Here is a 20,392-nt window from a genome sequence, read left to right on the forward strand (position 1 = left end):
AATGTGGTTATTATGCTAAAACTGCAGAGAATGCGTGATTGCTTGGTTCCAATGCCCCAATATGTATATGTCCTGGTGTCAAGTGTTTTGGGGATACCGGTAACATAGCTTCCGTTTTGATGCTACGACCAGATGCTCTTCATGGGACTCTTCAGTACTATGCTTTCAGAGCATATAGAGAAAGGGGCTATGAGTTTTCTTCAATATCTTTAAACTTTAGGAGCTTAGTCTTTCCTCCTTAAATGAGGCAAGGAGGGATATCAGCCCCTGAACGATGAGCTATGAGAATGCATCATTAAAAACCCACTCATCTTCAGGGTCTTATGACTTATGAAGACACTACAACAACGTGGTATCAGTCATCCATTTCATCCAGTCTCTTCTTTCTAACAACAATTTTCAGTGGAAATTGTATTGGTCAATTATGTGAATTTTGCCAACACGAGTTATTATCCCATGAACATTCAAAAATAGGCCAAGATTATTGTGGTTTGTTCCATTGGCAGAATCACCACTATCATGATACCTTAGTCTAAAAGCTATATATAATTGCTTAGTAATCCACTGTGTACAGTCTGCGTCTAATTATCTAGGTTCAATAGAGAATACATGCTGACTTCCAAGGACTTGTTGAAACAAATATCTAGACTATGACTAATTAGAGGACTTTGTAATACTTTCAATATTAGAATATCATATTAGTTTCATCTCTACAGGGTATAAATTCATCATGTGGCTCTTCTGCTAAGTGGCATTTGCAGATAGAGGCATGCATCATAGTGCTTATTAAGAGAAAAGGATTTAGAGTCAGATCAATTTGTGTTCAAATCTTGTCTGCCACAGATCACCTAAATGACCTTGGACGAGTTAATTAACCCCTCTGGGACTCAGCAAAACGAGGGATAATAATACTCAACTAATACAAGTTGTTATGAAGATCAGATAAGTATATGTATATAAAGAGCCAAATAGAGTGACCAGCACATTACAGGTACTCAATAAAAGGCTGTTATTTTTATTACTTTTACTATTATTATCCTCAGATTTGTTAGATCAAAATCTTTCACCTCTCCGTAGTGTATGGCTCTCCTGACAGCAATGTTTCCCTATGATAATAGACCAGATCATGGCTTCCACCCACTTCACTGGGAGGGCAGGGGCAGGCATTATGTGGGACCATTTTTCATCTGGTTTTCTACACTTTTCCCTTTCCAAGTACGTAAAAGCAGTTGTAACCTGGAGGTGAGCCCCAAATAATGAACTGCATGATGAGTGAACTGGTCTGTTCAATCATTAAACCTTGTTCTGACAATGACGTGAGCTGCGGGACTGACCGTGCTCTGCCCATTTAGCCCCAGGACACCATATTTGATTGGGACAAACTTGAGGTCTTTGAGAGGAGTTAAGTTTGTAAGACCAGGTGCTGTTAGAAGCTCTCAACGTCCAGTACAAAACAGTCCCCATGTCTGGCTCAGTCCTGAATTCCCCCTAAAGCCTCAGTTAACTTTCAGACTGTCTTAAGTATTTTCTGCGTAAACTCATGCTACCTCAGGTTTTAAATGGGAACTTCTGTCAGACTGAACAAGAGAGCTCACTTTTGCCCCATTCCCATATTCCCAGCCCATATTCCCAGGCTTTTGGGGTGACTACTTGACACTGCATGTTTTCTCTGTCCAACTCGATAGCAGGTAATCACTTTGGATTCTATCTCACGATGGTCCTTGGCAGTTGGCTGAAACAACAGCTCTCATCAATCGTAATAAAGAGGATGGAATAAATCTACTGTTTACCTTATATGTGAAATCCTCAGTGTCTCAAAGACATTCAGGTATCTTGGATACTTAGAATTTTGCCTGACACTGCAAAGGATTCAAACATTCATGAGCAGTAAGTAAAATAATATAGTGTGGTTTTTGAGAATATTTCTAATCCATGAGGTGTTTATTGGAAGAGAATACGTATCATATTAAAATTTAGCTTTTGCTTGACTAGGACTCCTCAAAAAGCACCCACCTCTGACTCAGGTAATAGCTGTTGAATGTAAACATCTGTTTAATTTGGTTCTCCTCACTCTCAGCTGTGAATTAGCCAACTTATGAAAAAGCAGCGTGTTTTTCAGTATTGGAGAGAGGGGTATTTTTTAAGTGCCTTTTCACTTTCTTACTGTTTGGCATTTTTGGTTACTTTGGGCACTGAGTTCTACTCTAAATATTATGCTACCACTACAAGAATGGGACACTGGGCTAAAGAAATGCAACTGAATTCCCAAGAGATTAATCCCTTTCCTTGTGAGTGAATTAAGTTCATGTAATAATTGGCAAAGCCAATGTCTTTAGATCCTCTCTATACTTTTAACTAAACATCCACCATATGTTTGGCATGACATCAAAAGCGGTCAATAAATTAAGAGCAGTCTTGAGAGGCTTCTGCAGATCTGGAACTTTTAATTACTCTCATCAATTTTGCAATAATAGAGACTCACTTTTCAGATTGTGAAGTGCTTTAGAGAGTAATCAGGCGAAGAAGAGTGCTTTTGAGGGGGAAATCTTTCAGTGGACACATTATCAATTTGAGCTTTATATCTGTTGCATTTAACCAAAAGAGCAAATTATAATATCATAGAAGTAGTTCAGTGTCATCAAATGTTAGAAATTAGAAGTTAAATTAATAGTTTTAAAATGTTCATATTTGTCATAGTGGAAGAATTACAGGCAATGATCTTAAAGCCTTGCGTTTACTCTCTCCTTCATTTGAAAATAACAGCAGAAAAGCAACAGCATTTCAGACCTCTTGACTATTTAGCAATCTGTCCATCCCTAACTTAAAAATTTATTACCCTGTGCCTGCCAGAAATACAATGAAAGGATTTCATCATAATATTTCATCAAGTATATGCTGGTGAGAAAGGAGAGAAAATATGTCTTTTGGATTCTGACTATCTTAAGAATGATAAGGTCATTAACTTTTCATTGGAAGAACTTGTGGAGATGTGAGACGAGAGACAAAGAGAAGGGTCAAGATGAATAAAACAATGATTTGAGGCTTTTAAAAGTATATGTTTCTGATAATTTTGAACTTTCATACTCTTTGCCTTAAAGTAGATGGATAATTTGTTAACATTAAGTAAACACTTGGTCCTACCAAACTATGAATATTTTAATTTCACTCTATGAATGGTTATTCTCAACATCATTTCCATATAGAAAGGCAGTATTACTGGTGCACAGACATTCTAACTGGCATTCCCCTGATTATATAGGACTGCTTCATATACATTCCTTATATTCCTTGAAGAGATTTTAATCACCTGATCCTGGTGACAAAGCATTATTTAATCATTCTGTTACCATGAGGAAACATTTTCCCAACATAACTGACCTGCAAGCAAACTTTTGGAAAAATTTGTTACAGATTGCCTGTATAGGTTTCTTTAAAAATATATACAATTGTGAACAAAACACAAAGCCAAAAACAAACAACTCTCCTTTCAAAGGGAATGCTTCATTTTTTGCCCTATTCTTAGGATTTGTCAAGCACTGTGGTGCTGGACAAATTTTTTGAAGTCCAGCAATTTTTTCTGACCTTTCTTTTTCTGCAGTAAAATACAGTGTTTTTCTAATTAAAACTGTCAATAAGAAATTCACTTCTTACCTTGTCAGAAGGTTTAAATGGATTTCCTTGTCCGCTAATTCCACCACTGATACTAAATCCAAGGCCAGGATTCTTTTCTATTCTCACACAAAACTATGTAAAAAAGATATAAAAACGTGATCAAATATATATCAAAGCTAAACATCTTCAAATAATTGCATTACAGTAGAAAAAATTTACATTTCAATGAAGTTCTCAGGGTTAGCCTATGTTAGTACACAAAAGACAAAATATTTAGTGCTTCTATAGGCAATAAGTTATGATTGAAACTAGCTTGAAATTACCTGGGCAAGCAGAGATTAGTAAGTATTTATTCATTATTGTGTGTAGAAATACACTCTGATTAGCAGTTTTTGAAAATTAAAAGCTTTATAACAATAACAAGACTGTGCATTATTTCAATTACTTTCTTTAAATGCACATATATTCTGGCCACTTAGAAAGGGCAGTATGAATAAATGGAAGAAAATTTGCAAATATACATTGAGGGAAAATGCGACTATTCAGATAATTTGCTACTGCTTTCTAGGAGGGTAGTACAATTCATCTCATTGGCAGATGATTTTTTTAGGAATAGCAGGGCTTTTATTTTGAGAAAGGGGAGAACTTTTGACTGTAGTTTGAGTGAAGGTGGAACAGAGGAAGAATGTAATACTCAGTAATAGAAGTTTTGGGTTTGGCAGCAGCTCCTGGAGAGGCAGTTAGCCTTGGAAGACAGAGGAGCGCACTGAAAACAGAAAGAGGTCAAGGATATGGAGACTGGGGAATAGTCAATAAATATTTAGGACCGTGAGGGCTAAAATTCTGGTGTTCTGTGCTGTATTATCTTCCCAAACCCTAAACCATCAAGGAAAGCCTGTTAAACACAAGAGCTTTGTGCTTTGAGACCTATGGGGAAATGATGGCACCCCAAGTTAGGTCCACCTCACGTGAAGGCTGGAGTAAAGCTGACAGCGGGTTTTAAGAGTGGATGCAAAATGTAGATCGAGAATTCAGCAGAAGGGAAATCATTGCCAGGAATGACTTTGGGAGGCGGTAACAAAGCTAGGAATTGATGGTGATCCTGAGCTGGGATATGTATGAGGACCACGGCGAAAATGCTAGTTTTCCATGTTAAGTGTGATGAGGTGACCCAAGATCAAAAGACTTGGGACCCCAGAGGGCGCATACATTTTGGTTACAGAAATAAGAGAGAGAGAGAGAGAGAGAGAGAGAAAGAGAAAAAGAAAGAAGAAAGAAAGAAGAAAGAGAAAGAAAGAAAGAAAGAAAGAAAGAAAGAAAGAAAGAAGAAAGAAAGAAAGAAGAAAGAAAGAAAGAAAGAGAAAGAAAGAAAGAAAGAAAGAAAGAGAAAGAAAGAAAGAAAAAGAAAGAAAGAAAGCCACTTTTATAACTTTTAAGGACAGAACAAGTACTGGAATTAGGGGAGCCAAGTATTACCAGAGATTAGCAGGCAAAAGACTCATAAGGAGTTAAGAAAAAAGTCTAAAGAAATACATTGACAGATATCTTGTATTTATATAAATATAAACTGGGAAAGTTCTTAAAGACAATTGGGATGTTTGCTTTATTAAGTAGTTTAATGTTCCCCCCAGCAGTCTTGCTTAGTCAGCCTATTAATTTGCTTGTAGACAAATGTAAATGCCCAAACACTCTCTATATTTTTATTTTCAAGATACTTTTAATCTCTACTTCTTAGTTCAAAGCAAACTTGAGTACTGTTCCTGGCTTAATTAGCATATATTATGAGTCGCTGGGAACTGTATTAATTAGGTTTGGCCGTTTAATGAGACTATCCTTAATTTACTCTCATATTTCATAATAATAAATATAATGTTTAACTATTACATAGTTCACTTGCAATACAAGGGCAAAACACTATCCACTAATGTGATTTTTATGGTAGAGTCTTTAATGAATAGTTTCTAGATTATGAATAACTGCAATTACCATAAGTACTTTCCCATATTTTTATTTAAAAGATATGTTTAATTATAACTTTTCCCCTAATTGAGCTAGATTTGTTAAAACTAGTTATCATAGGGTAATAGCAACTATAGTTTATAATAGTTTTGTATTTATACAGCTCACCATCTGTGGATGTGAACATACAATAGCTTCGATGTAGCTCAAAGGAATAGTTTAACTTTATTCAATATACCTTCAGTTTACCTGGTAATCCTTTTTCGTTATTAGTGGCTAATTAGAAAATGGAAGAAAGGAACTAATATGATTTTCACATTTTACTTTTGTGCTTCCCCATATATCCTGCACATTTCCGATTAAATTATTTGAAATTTGGGTTATATCTTTCTAATGTGAAAACCTCATATTGCACAGAGAAATATATGGAAGGGGCATAGACTGCTGGCGTTCCCCAGGCCACTATAAAACCTGAAAGGAAACATATGCAACAGATTTTATTTACAGAGTAAATCGCCGAGAGTACTTTCTAGTGGTTCTCTTTCAAGGTACTGACTATATCTATTTTATATTACTGTCAATCTGAAGGCACTAAAAATCTAAGGGAAACAAATTTCATATGTGCCAAGTATATGAAGAACTGCCTCAATATATTCTTTAATAATAGAAATAATAAAGATGACACTGTGGTTTTATAAATGTGACAAACAACCATAAATTCTGGTGTGAAGCTAGACCGCCCTTGGGCATGCCGTGGTATGGCTAATGGGTTGTGTTGCGACTGTTGTGTCCCATAAAGCATGTCGGAGAGAGTATTCATCCCACATATAAGGCGTTCCACCTGCCTGGTAACAGGGCCATAAAATGTAAGAAGAGAGAATACCTCACAGCCACGAAGCAGTCGGAAACTAAAGAGGATTGGCAAAGAGGAAACGCAGTTTTCTTAGCAAAAGGTCAGAACTGAGAGGCTACTAAATAGCTTTTTTAGTGAAAATCAGCGTTTCTGTTTTCTATTAAGATATTGGTATCAGTGAATGAAATTTCTGGCCAAAAATATAAATGACAGCCTTGAAGTCAAGGGTGTATTTGCTTCTTTAGAGTCTGCTTCCATCATTTGACTTTACTTCATGCTTCTGGCCTGCGTCCATCCTGCTCTAATTAACATGCTGGGCCTTATTTTAGAGAGGTCTAGGATAAAATGGATTGTAATGTGGCAGTGAGGTCCTGCGAAGTCGTAATATATAATCTCTAGAAGGTAGTTATCTGATTTGGTCTTGCAAGGCTCTGGCAAGAACAAAGGAAATGGTAGCACTTGTGTATACATGTGTACATACAAAAAATGTGTATGTGTGTGTGTGTGTGTTGGGAGGTATAATTCGGGATTAGGGGATTGCATTCCAGAAAAATATTTTGTGATGCTCTAATGAGCTGGTTTATTATGATATGTTCCAATTACGATTCTCTTTCCTGGCAGTATGTAGAAAAGCTTTGAATGGATACCTGTTGCTTTTGCTGCCCACGATCCGCACATCCTAATTCTGGTGGCTGTAACCTCAATCTCTTTTTGAATAACCACCTACTTCTTTATTCTCAGCCTGTATGCTTTGGATGCATCATGTTATCTAGGCCTAAAACAAAGCACTGTATCCTCTAGAAATGGGATTGTTTACAGGATGGGGAGGTGATCCAATCAAAAAGGAGTAATGAGATGCCTACCAGGATTTCCAGGAGAGAGAATCTTCCTTTCTCTCCATCTAGTTTTAAATCTGAGAGTGTCTGGAGCTTTTGACCTATTTTTCTACCATGAGATGGGAACCAACCCACAGAAAGAAGTCATGAACCTAGCTTTCAGCCTCATCTGTAGCTTGCCCATCCCTGAAGTTTCAGCCAACTATATATGAGTTAAAATCTTTTTTTTTTTATTAAGTCTTATTAGGTTGAGTTACTTATAATCAATAGCCCTACTTGATGAAAAATCAAGGGGAAGATTGCTTACTTGTTGTAGAAGAATTGACTTTTCTTATCTTTTACTTAAAAAAAACCCAAAATAGATAGTTTAAAAATCTTTTTGGGAAGTGAAGCAAGCAGAATTTAAAAAAATCGATACTGATGGGAATTCAATATGAGGTTTTGATCTATTGGAAGGTTGCTAATTGTTGAAGGATCCAGAGGAACCTTGTAATCAAGAACATTTCTCCTCTGAGGCCATTTCTAGGCCTGACTCCTGAGGGTATTATCATAGAGTAGCTCTAGTGAGGAGGTGGCCACATCCACATGGATTTTTATGCAAGTAGGATACTTGAATCACTTCTGTGAATCATATCTATTTTATATCTATTATAAAATAGATATTATTATCTATTATCTATTTATCTATTACCTATTTAGATATCTAGATATATCTATATCTATTTATTTCATATCTATGTCTTCATTGACTCTCTAGAACAGTGGCTGGCACTCAATTAACTTTTGTTTGAATAAATATATGCATATGCGACAAAAGATATTTTCAAATATGCATTGTCAAAAGTATATAGTGGCTCCTTCTAAAACATGTGATGAGCTATTAGAAGGTATGCCCGTTGTTCAATGGAATGCTTCAATTATGCAGTTAACTGCTTGGAAAAACCATGATAGCTTTGGAAACGAAAATTGTTATAGTCATCATGATTCATGCCTTTATTCCATGAATACTTTTTGGTTTCCTACTAAGTGCCAGGCACTTTTTCCAGACATATAAAATATCCTTGCCCTCATGGAACTTACATTCTAGTGGGGAAGACATATTAAATACATAATCAATAAATAATTTCAAAGAGTGAGTTGAGCTGTGAAGAAAATAAAGCAGGAAAGGTAAGAGTGATGGGACAGGAATGTGGAGCCATTTTAAGGAGAATAGCCAGGAGATGATATTTCAAATGCTCAAGTGGCATTTTAGCAGAAATATGAATAATGTAAAAGATCATGCAACAGACAAAAAGAAAAATGGGAAAATTATGCCAGCCCCTAGAGTCAGCAATTTTAAATGCCCTAAGGATAAATGGGGCCTTATAAAATCAAGAGACAATAAGATGACATAAGGATAGACACACAGATCAATGAAATAAAATTGAGAGTCCAAAAATAAACCCTAACCTTTTATGGTCAGTTCATTTTCAAGGTAAAAGGTCCAAGGTAATTCAATGAGAAAAGAACAATCTTTTCAACAAATGGTACAGGGACAATTGAGTATCCACATGCAAAATAATGTTTTTTACCCCATCTCACACCAAAATAAAAATGAACTCAAACTAAATCAGAGACTGAAATGTAAGAGCTGAAACTAAAATAACCTAGAAGAAATAAGAGTAAGTCTTTATGATCTTCAGTTAGGCAACGATTTCATAGATATGAAAACAAATGTGGTAAAAGAGATGACTGATTTTATAAAAATTAAAAACTTTAGTGTTTCAAAGGACACTACAAAGAAAGTGAAGACAACCCATGGAGTGGGAAAAATATTTGCAATTTATATATACGATTAGGGTCTTATATTCACAATATATGAACAACCCTTAAAGTTCAGTAATTGAAAATCCAAATAACCTAATTTAAAAATGGGCAGGGCCACCTGAGTGGCTCAGTCAGTTGAGCATTTGACTCTTGGCTTTGGCTCAGGTCATGATCTCGGGATCAATCCGAGCCCTACTGTACTCAGGGTGGGGTCTGCTACAGATTCTCTCTTCCTATCCCTCCTGCTCTCTCTCTCTCTCCACCCTCCCTAAAATAAATGAATAAATAAATTCTTAAAAAAAAAACACCTAAAAACATGGGCAAAGAATCTTAATAGGCTTTATCCAAAGAAGACATATGAATGGCTAATAAATACATGGAAAGACACTCAACATCATTAGTCATTAAAGAAATATATATGAAAATCATTACGGTATACTACTTCATAGGGTGGCTATAGTAAAAAAGACAGACAATGGTGAGAGTGTGAAGAAATTAGAATACTCCTTCATTGCTGGTGGGAATGTAGTATGCGGCAGCCACTTTATTTACTTATTATTTAAATTCAATTAATTGACATATAATGTATTATTAATTTCAGAGGTAGAGTTCAGAGATTCGTCATTTATAGCACCCAGTGCTCATTCCATCATGTGGCCTCCTTAATGCCCATCACCTGTTACCCCATCCCCCCACTACCCTCCCCTCCAGCGACCCTCAGTTTATTCCCTATGATTAAGAGTTTCTTATGGTTTGTCTTCCTGTCTGATTTCATCTTGTTTTATTTTTCCCTCCCTTCCTCTATGCTCCTGTTTTGTTTCTTAAATTCCACATATGAGTGAGATCATATATAATTTTCTCTGACTGACATATTTCACTCAGCCTAATACCTTCTAGTTGCATCTACATCGTTGCAAATGTCAAGATTTCATTTTCTGATGGCTGAGTAATATTCCACTGTGTATAGAGCACCCCTTCTTTATCCATCATCTGTCAGTGGACATCTGGGCTCCTTCCACAGTTTGGCTGTTGTGGACACTGCTGCTCTAAACATTGGGGTGCGGGGGTCCCTTCCAATCACTACATTTGTATCTTTGGAGAAAATACCTAGAACAGTTGCTGGGTCATAGGGCAGATCTGTTTTTAACTTCCTGAGGACCCTCCACACAGTTTTCCAGGCTGCCCCAGTGTGCATTCCTACCAACAGCGCAGGAGGGTTCCCCTTTCCCACATCCACTCCAGCATCTGTTGTTTCCTGTCTTGTTCATTTTGGCCATTCTGAGCGGTGTGAGGTGGTGTCGCATTGTGGTTTTGATTTGTATTTACTGATGTGGCAGCTACTTTAGACAAGAGTTTAGAAGCTTCTCAAAATGACAAACATAATTACCATTTAACCAAGCGATTTGATTCCTCAGTAACCTCCCAGGAAAAATGCAAACATACATCTGTATAGAGACTTATGTATGAGTGTTCATAGCAATATTATTCATAAGGCCCCGAAGTGGAAATAATCCAAAGGTACATAACCTGATGGATAAACAGTTGTGGTGTAGCCATACGATGGAATGTTACTTGGCAATACAAAGGAATGAATTAGCACTATATTCCACGCTTAGCACATTATGCTAATTTCAATTTCAGTCACAGATTTCAATCAGTCAGTCACAAAAAAAACTCACATATTTTATGGTCTTATTTATATTAAACACCCAGGATAGGCAAATGTGTAGAGACATGAAGTATATGAGTGATTGTCTAGGGCTGGGGGCAAATAAAGGAAAGGGGGTATGGAAATGACTATTAATAAGTACAAAGTTCCTTTTTGGAATAATGAAAATGTTTAAAAATCACGTGATGGTAATGGTTGCGTAATTGTATAAATATACAAAACCCACTGAATTGTATACTTCAACAGATGAACTTTAAGATGTGTAGATTTTATCAGTACGGTTAACAACAGTAACAACAGCAACAATGAGTTCAGCATTACTAGAGAAAAATATGTAAAGGAAGAGTAGAAAGAGAGGAGGTGGCGGCCAGATCTGTAGGGACTTTATGCCATAGTAAGGATGTATATGATTTCAGAAATTTCGAAGCCACTAGGGCTTTTTAAACAGAAGAGTGACATGATCTGATTTATATAATGACATGGTATGATAATACATAATATGTAATATATTAAACATATCATTACATATAATAATCATTATATATTATATTATAATTTATTATATAATCATATATTGTTATATAAGGAAGTTATATGTAATATATAACAATATAATAATATAGTAATACCATCAAATACACAAATGTTAATATTCAAGAATAATTAAAGTTTTTACTCTTCTACTTCCATACTTTTTTGTTGTTGTTGTGAATTACAGATGCAAGTCCAACTCAAAGTACTAATTAAATCTTTTGAAAAGACATAACTAATAGAGTGATGAATAAAATCCTCTGATGTACCATTATCTAGATCTTTCAGAAAAAATTAGCCAACTCCGGAACAGAAATTCAAATGCTTTTTTGTCCGTAAATAAATTATAAAGGTGATTCATTTCATTTCCTTCATTTTACACTTACGGAAACCAAGAAGATCATACATATATTTAGTGGGGCACCGAGAGAGTCCTTCTGTTCCTACTACAGTGTTTACCAAATTCTACTATTTGGCTGCACAGAACTTCGAAAGTCAATTCATAGATTTTGTGGTGTTGAGTTACACATTACTTGTTTCAAACTGTGGATTATGACTTCAGAGTTGGAGCATTATTTTGGTTCCCGAACAAAATTCTAAGGGGAAAGTATTTATAAATAGCAACACTCTAAGTGGAGTAGAATGAGGTTATGGGAGTTCCCTGAAATCAATTGAGTAAGAAACATATATTAAAATCATTTTAATATCTATTTTCTAACCATCTTTATCAAATTATTGCCTATTAATTTAAAAATCCATAATTTAAATAAAAGAAATCTCCAAGTTTTTATTCTTCTGTCAAACATTCAGAATAATGTTTTCTTCCCTTGGCCTCAATGGAGGAAAGCCTCACCTTTGTGAGCTCTTGGGGAAGCTCACGAGAGCATCTAATTCAGAGAAATGTCTGAAATCTTGTCTTTTCGCCAACTGTCCTCTGTGTATTATTAAATATGAAAATGATTTCTTCCAAGGTAGATTGGGAAGGTTTTGGAGTTTTGTTTTCCGTCGAATATTATAGATGCAGGTCACTTTGTATGACTCACAAAGACTAATTCTAAGGTAATTCAGGTATAGTCAGTTCTCTTTCAGGGACATACTCAGGAAGAGTCAGAAGACAACCATGGGGCTCCTGCCATTCTGATACGAAGGTTAATTAGTGGGTGTTCTCCTCCGGTCTGGGGCAGACGCAGACTCAGGGTCTATGTTTCCACCGCTTACTACTTCAGCGTGAGCTCGCTGCTGACGTCTGTGCCTGGCTCTAGTGCAGCAGCCTGCAGCGTATGGTGCAGTAGACTCAAGACCCTCGATTCTAAGGCCAGCTCAGCTTCTAGGTGGTTGTGTGACCACAGGCAAGACAGTCCACTTGTATGCAGCTTACTTCTCTACTCAGTAAAACAGACACGGCTCTATCCGTATCACATCCTTATGCATGGGATCAAGTCAATTAATATATGAAAGGGTTTTGAGATGTTTGGAGCATCCTGTTGATGTCTTTCCTTCCTACTTCTGCTTTGGTATCTGTATGTTCCACGTGTATAAACATATGTTGTTATGGAGTATACATTTGCAAAAAAGAAACACCAAGTTGGTGTTAGTTTTTTTTTTAATTTTTAGCAAATTATGAACAAGTTATGAATCAAATCAGTGATAAATAACAATATATTATTCACCTGGTAAATTAAATTGTTGAGTTAGACAGTATATCTATATTGTCTCTTAGCCTTGGCTACACAATGGAATCACTTGGGTAGTTTCGAAAGTTCCCATTAACCAGGTCGCATCCAGACTAATGAAATCAATTTCTCTGGGGTTGAGGCCAAGGCATCAGTGTTTTTTAAAGGCCCTGAGCAGATTCTAATGTATGGTTGAGGTTGAGAACAACTGATACACAGTATTGCATCGTGAAGGGGAGGATAAGGCGCATAAAGATGATTGCTTGGACTGGGAAACCAAGGAAAGAGCTGATAGGAGGAACACGAGGGCTAAGGAATAGGAGGGCTAAGAGGTTTTTGTTTCTTTTTTTATGTGGAGTGGGATCAGGCCTTCACTTTCTGGCTTTCCTCAGTTCACTACTTAATATAACTCTGACTCTCATCCTTTATTATGTTCGCCAATAGTCAAAATGGCTTGTGCATTAAAATCTCTTTTTAAAGCTTAATCCCCTGAAAATGAATTTCAAGTAACATGCACATGGTTTTGTGTTGTAGATGATTTGTTAAAAAGAACATCATTATTAGAAATCAGATTTCTGGGGACACCTGGGTGGCTCAGTGGTTGAGCATCTGCCTTCAGCTCAGGGTTGTGATCCCGGGAGCCTGGGATTGTGTCCCACATGGGGCTCCCTGCAGGGAGCCTGCTTCTCCCGCTGCCTGTGTCCCTGCCTCTCTCTGTCTCTCATGAATAAATAAAATCTTTAAAAAAAATCAGATTTCTAGTATAGAAATTAGTACCTTGAATCTGAGTAGCACTTTATGGCTTAAAAATTACTTCCATATATTTAATTCTAGAGTTGAAAACTGTCTAAATCAAAACTGATTTGATATTTAATGCTGGTGAAAAAATAAACATGTAAACCTAAGTGCATCAAGTTAGAATTGTTAGGCATCTTGCCCTGTTTTATTGTGATGGGTGGTTTGAAAGTTGAGATATCTCATCATTGAGAAGGAACAGCAAAGTTTGCTACGTGCTTCTTTATGGCTAAACAAAGTTAAGAACTCTGGCTAGGCAAAAAATGACATTCATTTTAATTCAATGCCATCAGCGGTGGCACTCATTATATATGTTCATTGGCGTATGGAACTTGTCCTAATCAGGTTAGAAATGCATTAGTTCTTTGGATCACATTAGGAGACACAGAGATTATGCTTTTGTTAACAATAACATTTTTCACTTGTTTAGTACTTTTTGCTTTCCAAAGCACTGGAATTTTTCATGTGAGTTCAAGACCACGCTCTATCTGCATAAGACAGTTCTGGAAGTCTGAATTGTAGCCAAAACAGATTTAGTTAATATTACTTGACAAGAAAAAGACACTGAGGCCACAGCAGGTAAGTGTCTGAGGTCATGTGGTTAATTTAATGGTAAGATTGGGACACAAAACTTTGGTTTTGGGTCAGAGAAACTAGGGCTAAAATTCCAGCTTGACCACTTATAACTTTTACAAGTTACTTATTTTCTCTGTGCCTTGATTTCTTCATTTGTGAAAAAGGAAAAAGAAAAGATTTTTGTGATGACTAAATGGAACATTATGTGTAAACAGGACCAGCTATGTAAGTAGCGGTGCCCAATGAAAAAATGATGCTCCTTGTTCAATGACTGTTACTAATCCCAAGTTGGCAACAGCAGAGCACTAAGCCAAGTGTGGGGTCCTTCTAAACATAGGACCTTGTGCAACTGCACGGTCACACACCCCTGAAGCCACGCCTGTGTCAGTATTTACGGCACATGTACTGTAGTGTCCCCTCTCCTTATCTGCAGTTTTGCTTTCCATGGTTTCCGTCACCCTGGTCAACCGCGGTCTGGAAGCGGATGATCCTCCTTCTAATTAGTCTTCAGAAGGTCACTAGTAGCCTGACGCTGTATCACAATGCTTACGTCATCCACCTCACTTCATCTCATCATGTAGGCGTTTTGTCATCTCCCATCAGCACGAGAAGGGTGAGGACAAGATATTTTGAGAGGCAGAAACCACTTTAACGTAACTTTTATGGCATCATATTGTCATAATAGTTCCATTTTATTATTTAGTATTGTTGTTAATCCTTACTGCACTTAATTTATGAAATAAACTTTATCTTAGGTTTGTATGTATAGGAAAAAACAGCATATGAGAGCTCAATGTTACCCATGGTTCCAGGCATTCACTGGGGGCCTCGGAATATATCCCCTGTGAATAAGGCGGGACTAGGGTACACACTAGAGCATGGCAGCCGCTCAATGTACGGTAACTGTTGTCCTTTCTTCTCCTACTTTCATTCAGACTACTTTTCCCTAAATTCAAAAATGTATAAGTGGATATTTTTTTCAACTACAACATTGTAATAAGTGATAACTTTTTTAAAAAAGTAAAATCTCCGAACTTTAATAGAAATTAGTGTTTCATCATGCTGCGTACCTCCCTGTACCATTTTTATGTTTACTTGCACCTAAAAGTTATGAATGATTTATGTTTTTTTCCATATTGAGCAAATAGGTCTTCCTCAACTTACAATGGGATGGTGGCCCAATAAACCCATCATAAGTTGAAAGTATTATAAGTCAAAAATGCATGTAATGCACCTAACTACTGAAATCACCGCTTAGCCTAGCCTACTTTATATGTGCTCAGAACACTTACATTAGCCTACAGTTGGACAAAATCACCTAGCGCGGGGCCTGTTTTACAATAAAGTGTTGAATATCTCATGAGATTTATTGGCTACTGTACTAAAAGTGAGAAACAGAACAGCTGCAAGGGTACAGGATGTTGGAAGTGCGTTGGTGTTTACCCTATGATTCCACTAGCCCATGAACACGAATTTTGATCTCAAAATCCAAAATTCGAAGTATGGCTTTTACTGAACGTGAATTGCTTTGGCACCATCGTAAAGTTTAAAAATCTTAGTCAAGCCTCTGTAAGCTGGGAAACGTCTGCACTTGACCAAATTAACATCCTTGTGATCATTTAGGAGAACTCTGTTTTTCTCTTTATGGCTCTTTTATTGCAGCACTAGAAATGCCTTATTAAAACAGAGTGTCTTGATTTATAGGACTGAAACCCACATTAGAAAATTTCAGTTACTTCTTTGGGCTTTGCACTTCGATCACTACCCTATAATTTTCATGTGAAACTGTACAGCTACAAAATATTTTAAATATCTCTATTTTTCCCTTTTGCTAACTATGGGATAAAAACCTTTAAAGTGTGCATGCACACACACACATATTGAAGAGGTCTGAGTTTTCAAAAGAAATATAACTTACGAAAATAAAAAAATACATGTAATATTTTCATTATAATGTGACATCCATAACCTTCAGTCTCTCTCTCTCTCTCTCTCCTCTGGTTTTATTTTGCTTTACTTGCTTTTCTGTTTGTAGATTAGGGAGGTTGGGACTGATAATGATAAAGTTCCCTCCAATATTTTAATTCTTAAAATGCTGTATTTCTATTTCTTCTATTTTCTATGTCTGTACTTGCAGTGCCAAACTTACTGTGCATGTCTGTAGAATTGCATTATTTGACTCTTAAGAAAACTTTTTTCTTTTTTAACATTTTATTTATTTATTCATGAGAGACACAGAGAGAGAGGCAGAGACCCAGGCAGAGGGAGAAGCAGGCTCCATGCAAGGAGCCTGATGCGGAAATTGATCCCGGGACCCCAGGGTCATGCCCTGAGCTGAAGGCAGACGCTCAACCACTGAGCATCCAGGGGCCCCTGAATGTTTCAGTTTGTACCTTCCAGTTTGAAAGGCACGTGATGTTGGAGCTGTGGATCAAAACACCTGTCAGGGATGGCAAATACCTTCTCTAAAGAATCATAGTGTTGTAAGTTTAATAAGTATGTAAACTTTGGCCTTTAGTAATCCTCTCATTGGTCAACCTGTACAATTTATGTATTCTTGAGAAATAATGTAAAAAAGGCCTTTAAATTTAGAGTGCTCAGAATAACTGCATGCTAATACTAGGCGTATTGTTCAAAGTAGGTGAAACAGGATATTGATCTCAGTGGATTTTTAAATGTGCTGATTCTGTGCAAAAAAAAAAAATCATGTAGCTACTAATAGGAATAAAGAAATCCAAGAACTGCATTGAGTTTTATGATATTTGTTGGGGGAGGGAATATGAATAATTTTTAACCTTTTAGGTGCCTGTAGTAAAGCATAATTTAGAACTTTATTAACTTTTAAGAATCTCTGGAGACGTTAAAAACCTCATATCATTACTTGATTATGAGCACATGTCTGATTTATTTACCTTAAATCCAACACTTGACCTAGATCACAGCAGGACGGGAAGAAAACTATCTTTAAAAAAAAGCTTATGATTCTGAAGATGATTAATACCTAATCTCAGCCTTAAGAAAGGTATTAAGAAACAGGCAATGTCTAGAGCAGCTGGGATCCAAATAACAAATGGCTTTCACCAGTGTAAAGGAAAAAACTGGAGAATGAAGGTAACGTCTGAGATGTTCAGAAAATAAGGCAGGGTGATATGTGAAGCTTGAAGTAGGCAATAATAAAATGAAATCTTATAAAACATATTAAGGAGTTAGAGAAGTCAGTAGGAGCCATGCCTATTTGTCTGAAGAATGAAATAAGAGAAATTAATTTTGTGAGAGTATGAAGATCTTAATGTCTTACTTTCTAAGCATAATATAATTCAACAGATAAGATCCTATTCAGTTTTCTGGTTCCAAGGAAGAAAAATACATTCTATAATGGAAAAGTAAATCCTAATTTTAGATAGGTCAGAAGAGCAGCAATTTTTTTTTGCTACATGGATTTTATCAGTAGTTTTTGGAGCATTTCAGAAACGTTTCCCTTCTAACTGCTCTTTATCATTTTCTTCGTAGCAAAGCTTTATCTTTGTCTCATTCAACAATCAAAAGATAGGACTTTTCAAAAAGGTTTCCACAAATAGTCTACTTTTCTCATTGTCCAGAGGCCTTCGTAAATATGCCTTGCCCACTGAAGCTCTGTAACATTCAAAAGCCATGCTATAGCACTAAATTAGAGGGGAAAGTGAGCAGGAGAAGGTGTAGGGTCAACCAGAAAAACTTCTAATTCTTCAGTTTTTCCTGATGTGAATGAGCATTTTACCAACTATTAATTTTCGTATGTTGTAGTGTTGAACCACCGAAAATAATGACAAAACCCCTACAAAGAATGCTCTGCTCCGTTCAACATGGTGACAGCAATTATTTGTCCCAGACTCCATGAGTGTGTGTGTGTGTGGGGGGGGGTGGACGTAAACCATGGATTCCCTGGACTTCCTTGAACATTTCCTAAGAATTCATCAATGATAAAAACTTTTCTCACCTGCTCCGGATATCCATCCATACTTCTTTGCCCTTTAGTTTGAATTAAGCACCGTCCAGGCTGAGGTCCCCGGGTGGCCTGTGAAGAGGGGATCTGAATAGGCAATGGTGACTGAAATTGCTGGATGGTCACTTTGTTTATATTTCCCTCATATGGCTGCTGCTCCCGGCTACGATGCTGAAGGCTTTGGGACCCCATCAAAGTCTGGATGTGGCTACCTGCCTGTGGAGAAGATCATTTGTTAGATGCAGATTGGTAGGAATGAAAGATGTCATGAAAGTAGAACACACGTACAGAATACCTCTCCGGTAGAGTGGCATCCTCGGGCTCTCGGCCACTGCTGGAAGGATAATGAAGGCACAGCGAGCGTCTGCCTACTGTGGTTCGTGAAAATGCTAATATTGGAGTAAGGTCGCATGAAATACATGTGTGGTCATCTGGTGTCTTGCTCAAGATTATTTTATCCCCCATTTTAAGAGACCAAATTCCCTCTGAAAAATCTCGAGAACAAAAAGAAGTCGCAACTTTTAAAAATAAAGTGGAGTGCTATCTGGTATTTTAGTTTTAATGACAGCAGGGAGAGATACAAGAAGGGGATATCAGGAGGAGAAGGACACAGCCTGGTTCCTGAATCTGAAGCAGAAGAACCAAAGTGTGTATATTCCCTTACGTCACAGGCGCAGAGTGAGCTTGTCCAGGTCAGGGTGCTATTTACTCAGGTTCTGCGTTATTAAAGCAAGAGTATGGTTGGGGGAATCTTTCAGTCACCTTGAAAATGATCCATGTGGCAAATTCCTGTATCTGTAGCTCATGGAGGGACTAGATGTGAAAAGGTCTTCAACGTGAGCTCTGTCTGTAGATCTTCTCATCGTGCGCTTCGTTAGTACCTCGTTTAAAGCGATAATGATCATTTCTCGATTCTTCAGGGTGGCTCTTGGAGGGAGAGGGCGCGCTCACTTTGGTCTCCTGTCTCCAAATGATATGGTGCCCACCACCGTTCCTTGCTCACTCTGATTTTCTCACCTGTGTTCCAGCCTACTTGATATCTCCCCCACTGAGCAGGCAGTTCTGCTTGTGGGCTGGTAACCCAGAACGTGCCTTTTACGATTATGAATGGTTTAACATGGACCTCCAGGTCTAACATGGGAAGAGAATGCTCACCATTAATACTTTTAAACATGTGTTTTACTGCTATGCTCGGTACTTCATCTATTTCTATGGAAGCACCTGAAGGGTTCCTTCCTGCATTCAGTTTCTTTCTTGTTGATCTTTTAAGGGTAGATAATTTGAAATTCAAAAGTGAATTTCACCTTGGAATTCATTAGCTAGGGAAGCCTGTGAATTTTTCTGTGTAACCAATTTGTGATTCATTAGTGGGGGAAGTCTGACTAATCAAGATTTTTGATTAAAAAGTCAGATTGGAGGAATAAAGGAGGAATTAAATATTCATTCAAGGAAGATATTAGTTTGAATTTTTAAAAGTTCTTAAAAAAAAGTAACATTAAGAGACATAAGGAAATGACAGCGAACACAGAAAATCATTTGGGGAAGATGGGAGGCACATTGCTTGGTTCCAAACAAGAGGTGATTTTAGTGAAGAAAATACTCAAAATTATTAGTTGGCAATACGTATGGCAAAGTAAACAACCATTTGATTATATTTTTAGGTACCCAACTGGTTGTCTTGTTATCATGGACAATTTTTTGCATTTGGAAACAGTAAAAATATTTCAGTCATGAGAAATGGGAGGAAAAGATGCAAAAAAGAGACTCAGGCTATACTAGCACAATGTGAAAATCATTACCAATCCAACACTATCCAACACAGCTAACCAGAAATGGCAAAGCTATAACATCATAAACACAATGGAGATAACTTCATAAAAGGCAAATGTATCTTTCTTTCTTCCCAGAAATCTAGATGCCCTTCTCAGAAATCTGAATGAAAGGAGACGTTGCACCTTTGAGAGCTATTCTAGGTGATTGAACACCCTCCTGGTCCAGGTTTCCCCCTTAGTTTGATTCTCTCCTACCTCCATGGAATTTTATGTTCTGTTGTTTGGTAGGAGAGGAAAACCGTGATAAAACATATGACATTTTGAGCTG

The 20,392-nt window shown here is 37.0% G+C and overlaps 1 protein-coding gene across 5 annotated transcripts in view; it reads right to left on the minus strand.

The window, feature by feature from the left end:
* Nucleotides 1-20,392, minus strand: part of LRRC7 (leucine rich repeat containing 7) — a 492,830-nt gene that overhangs the window by 24,968 nt on the left and 447,470 nt on the right. For all 5 annotated transcript variants that reach the window (XM_041746971.1, XM_041746970.1, XM_041746976.1 and 2 more), the window contains 2 exons: nt 18,287-18,508; nt 3,652-3,744 (listed from right to left, as the gene is read on the minus strand). In XM_041746971.1, coding sequence (XP_041602905.1) covers nt 3,652-3,744; nt 18,287-18,508 — 315 coding nt within the window. The remainder of the gene's footprint in view (nt 1-3,651; nt 3,745-18,286; nt 18,509-20,392) is intronic.

The sequence above is a fragment of the Vulpes lagopus genome, chromosome 3 (assembly GCF_018345385.1).
Source record: "Vulpes lagopus strain Blue_001 chromosome 3, ASM1834538v1, whole genome shotgun sequence".
Classification (NCBI taxonomy): Eukaryota; Metazoa; Chordata; class Mammalia; order Carnivora; family Canidae; genus Vulpes; species Vulpes lagopus.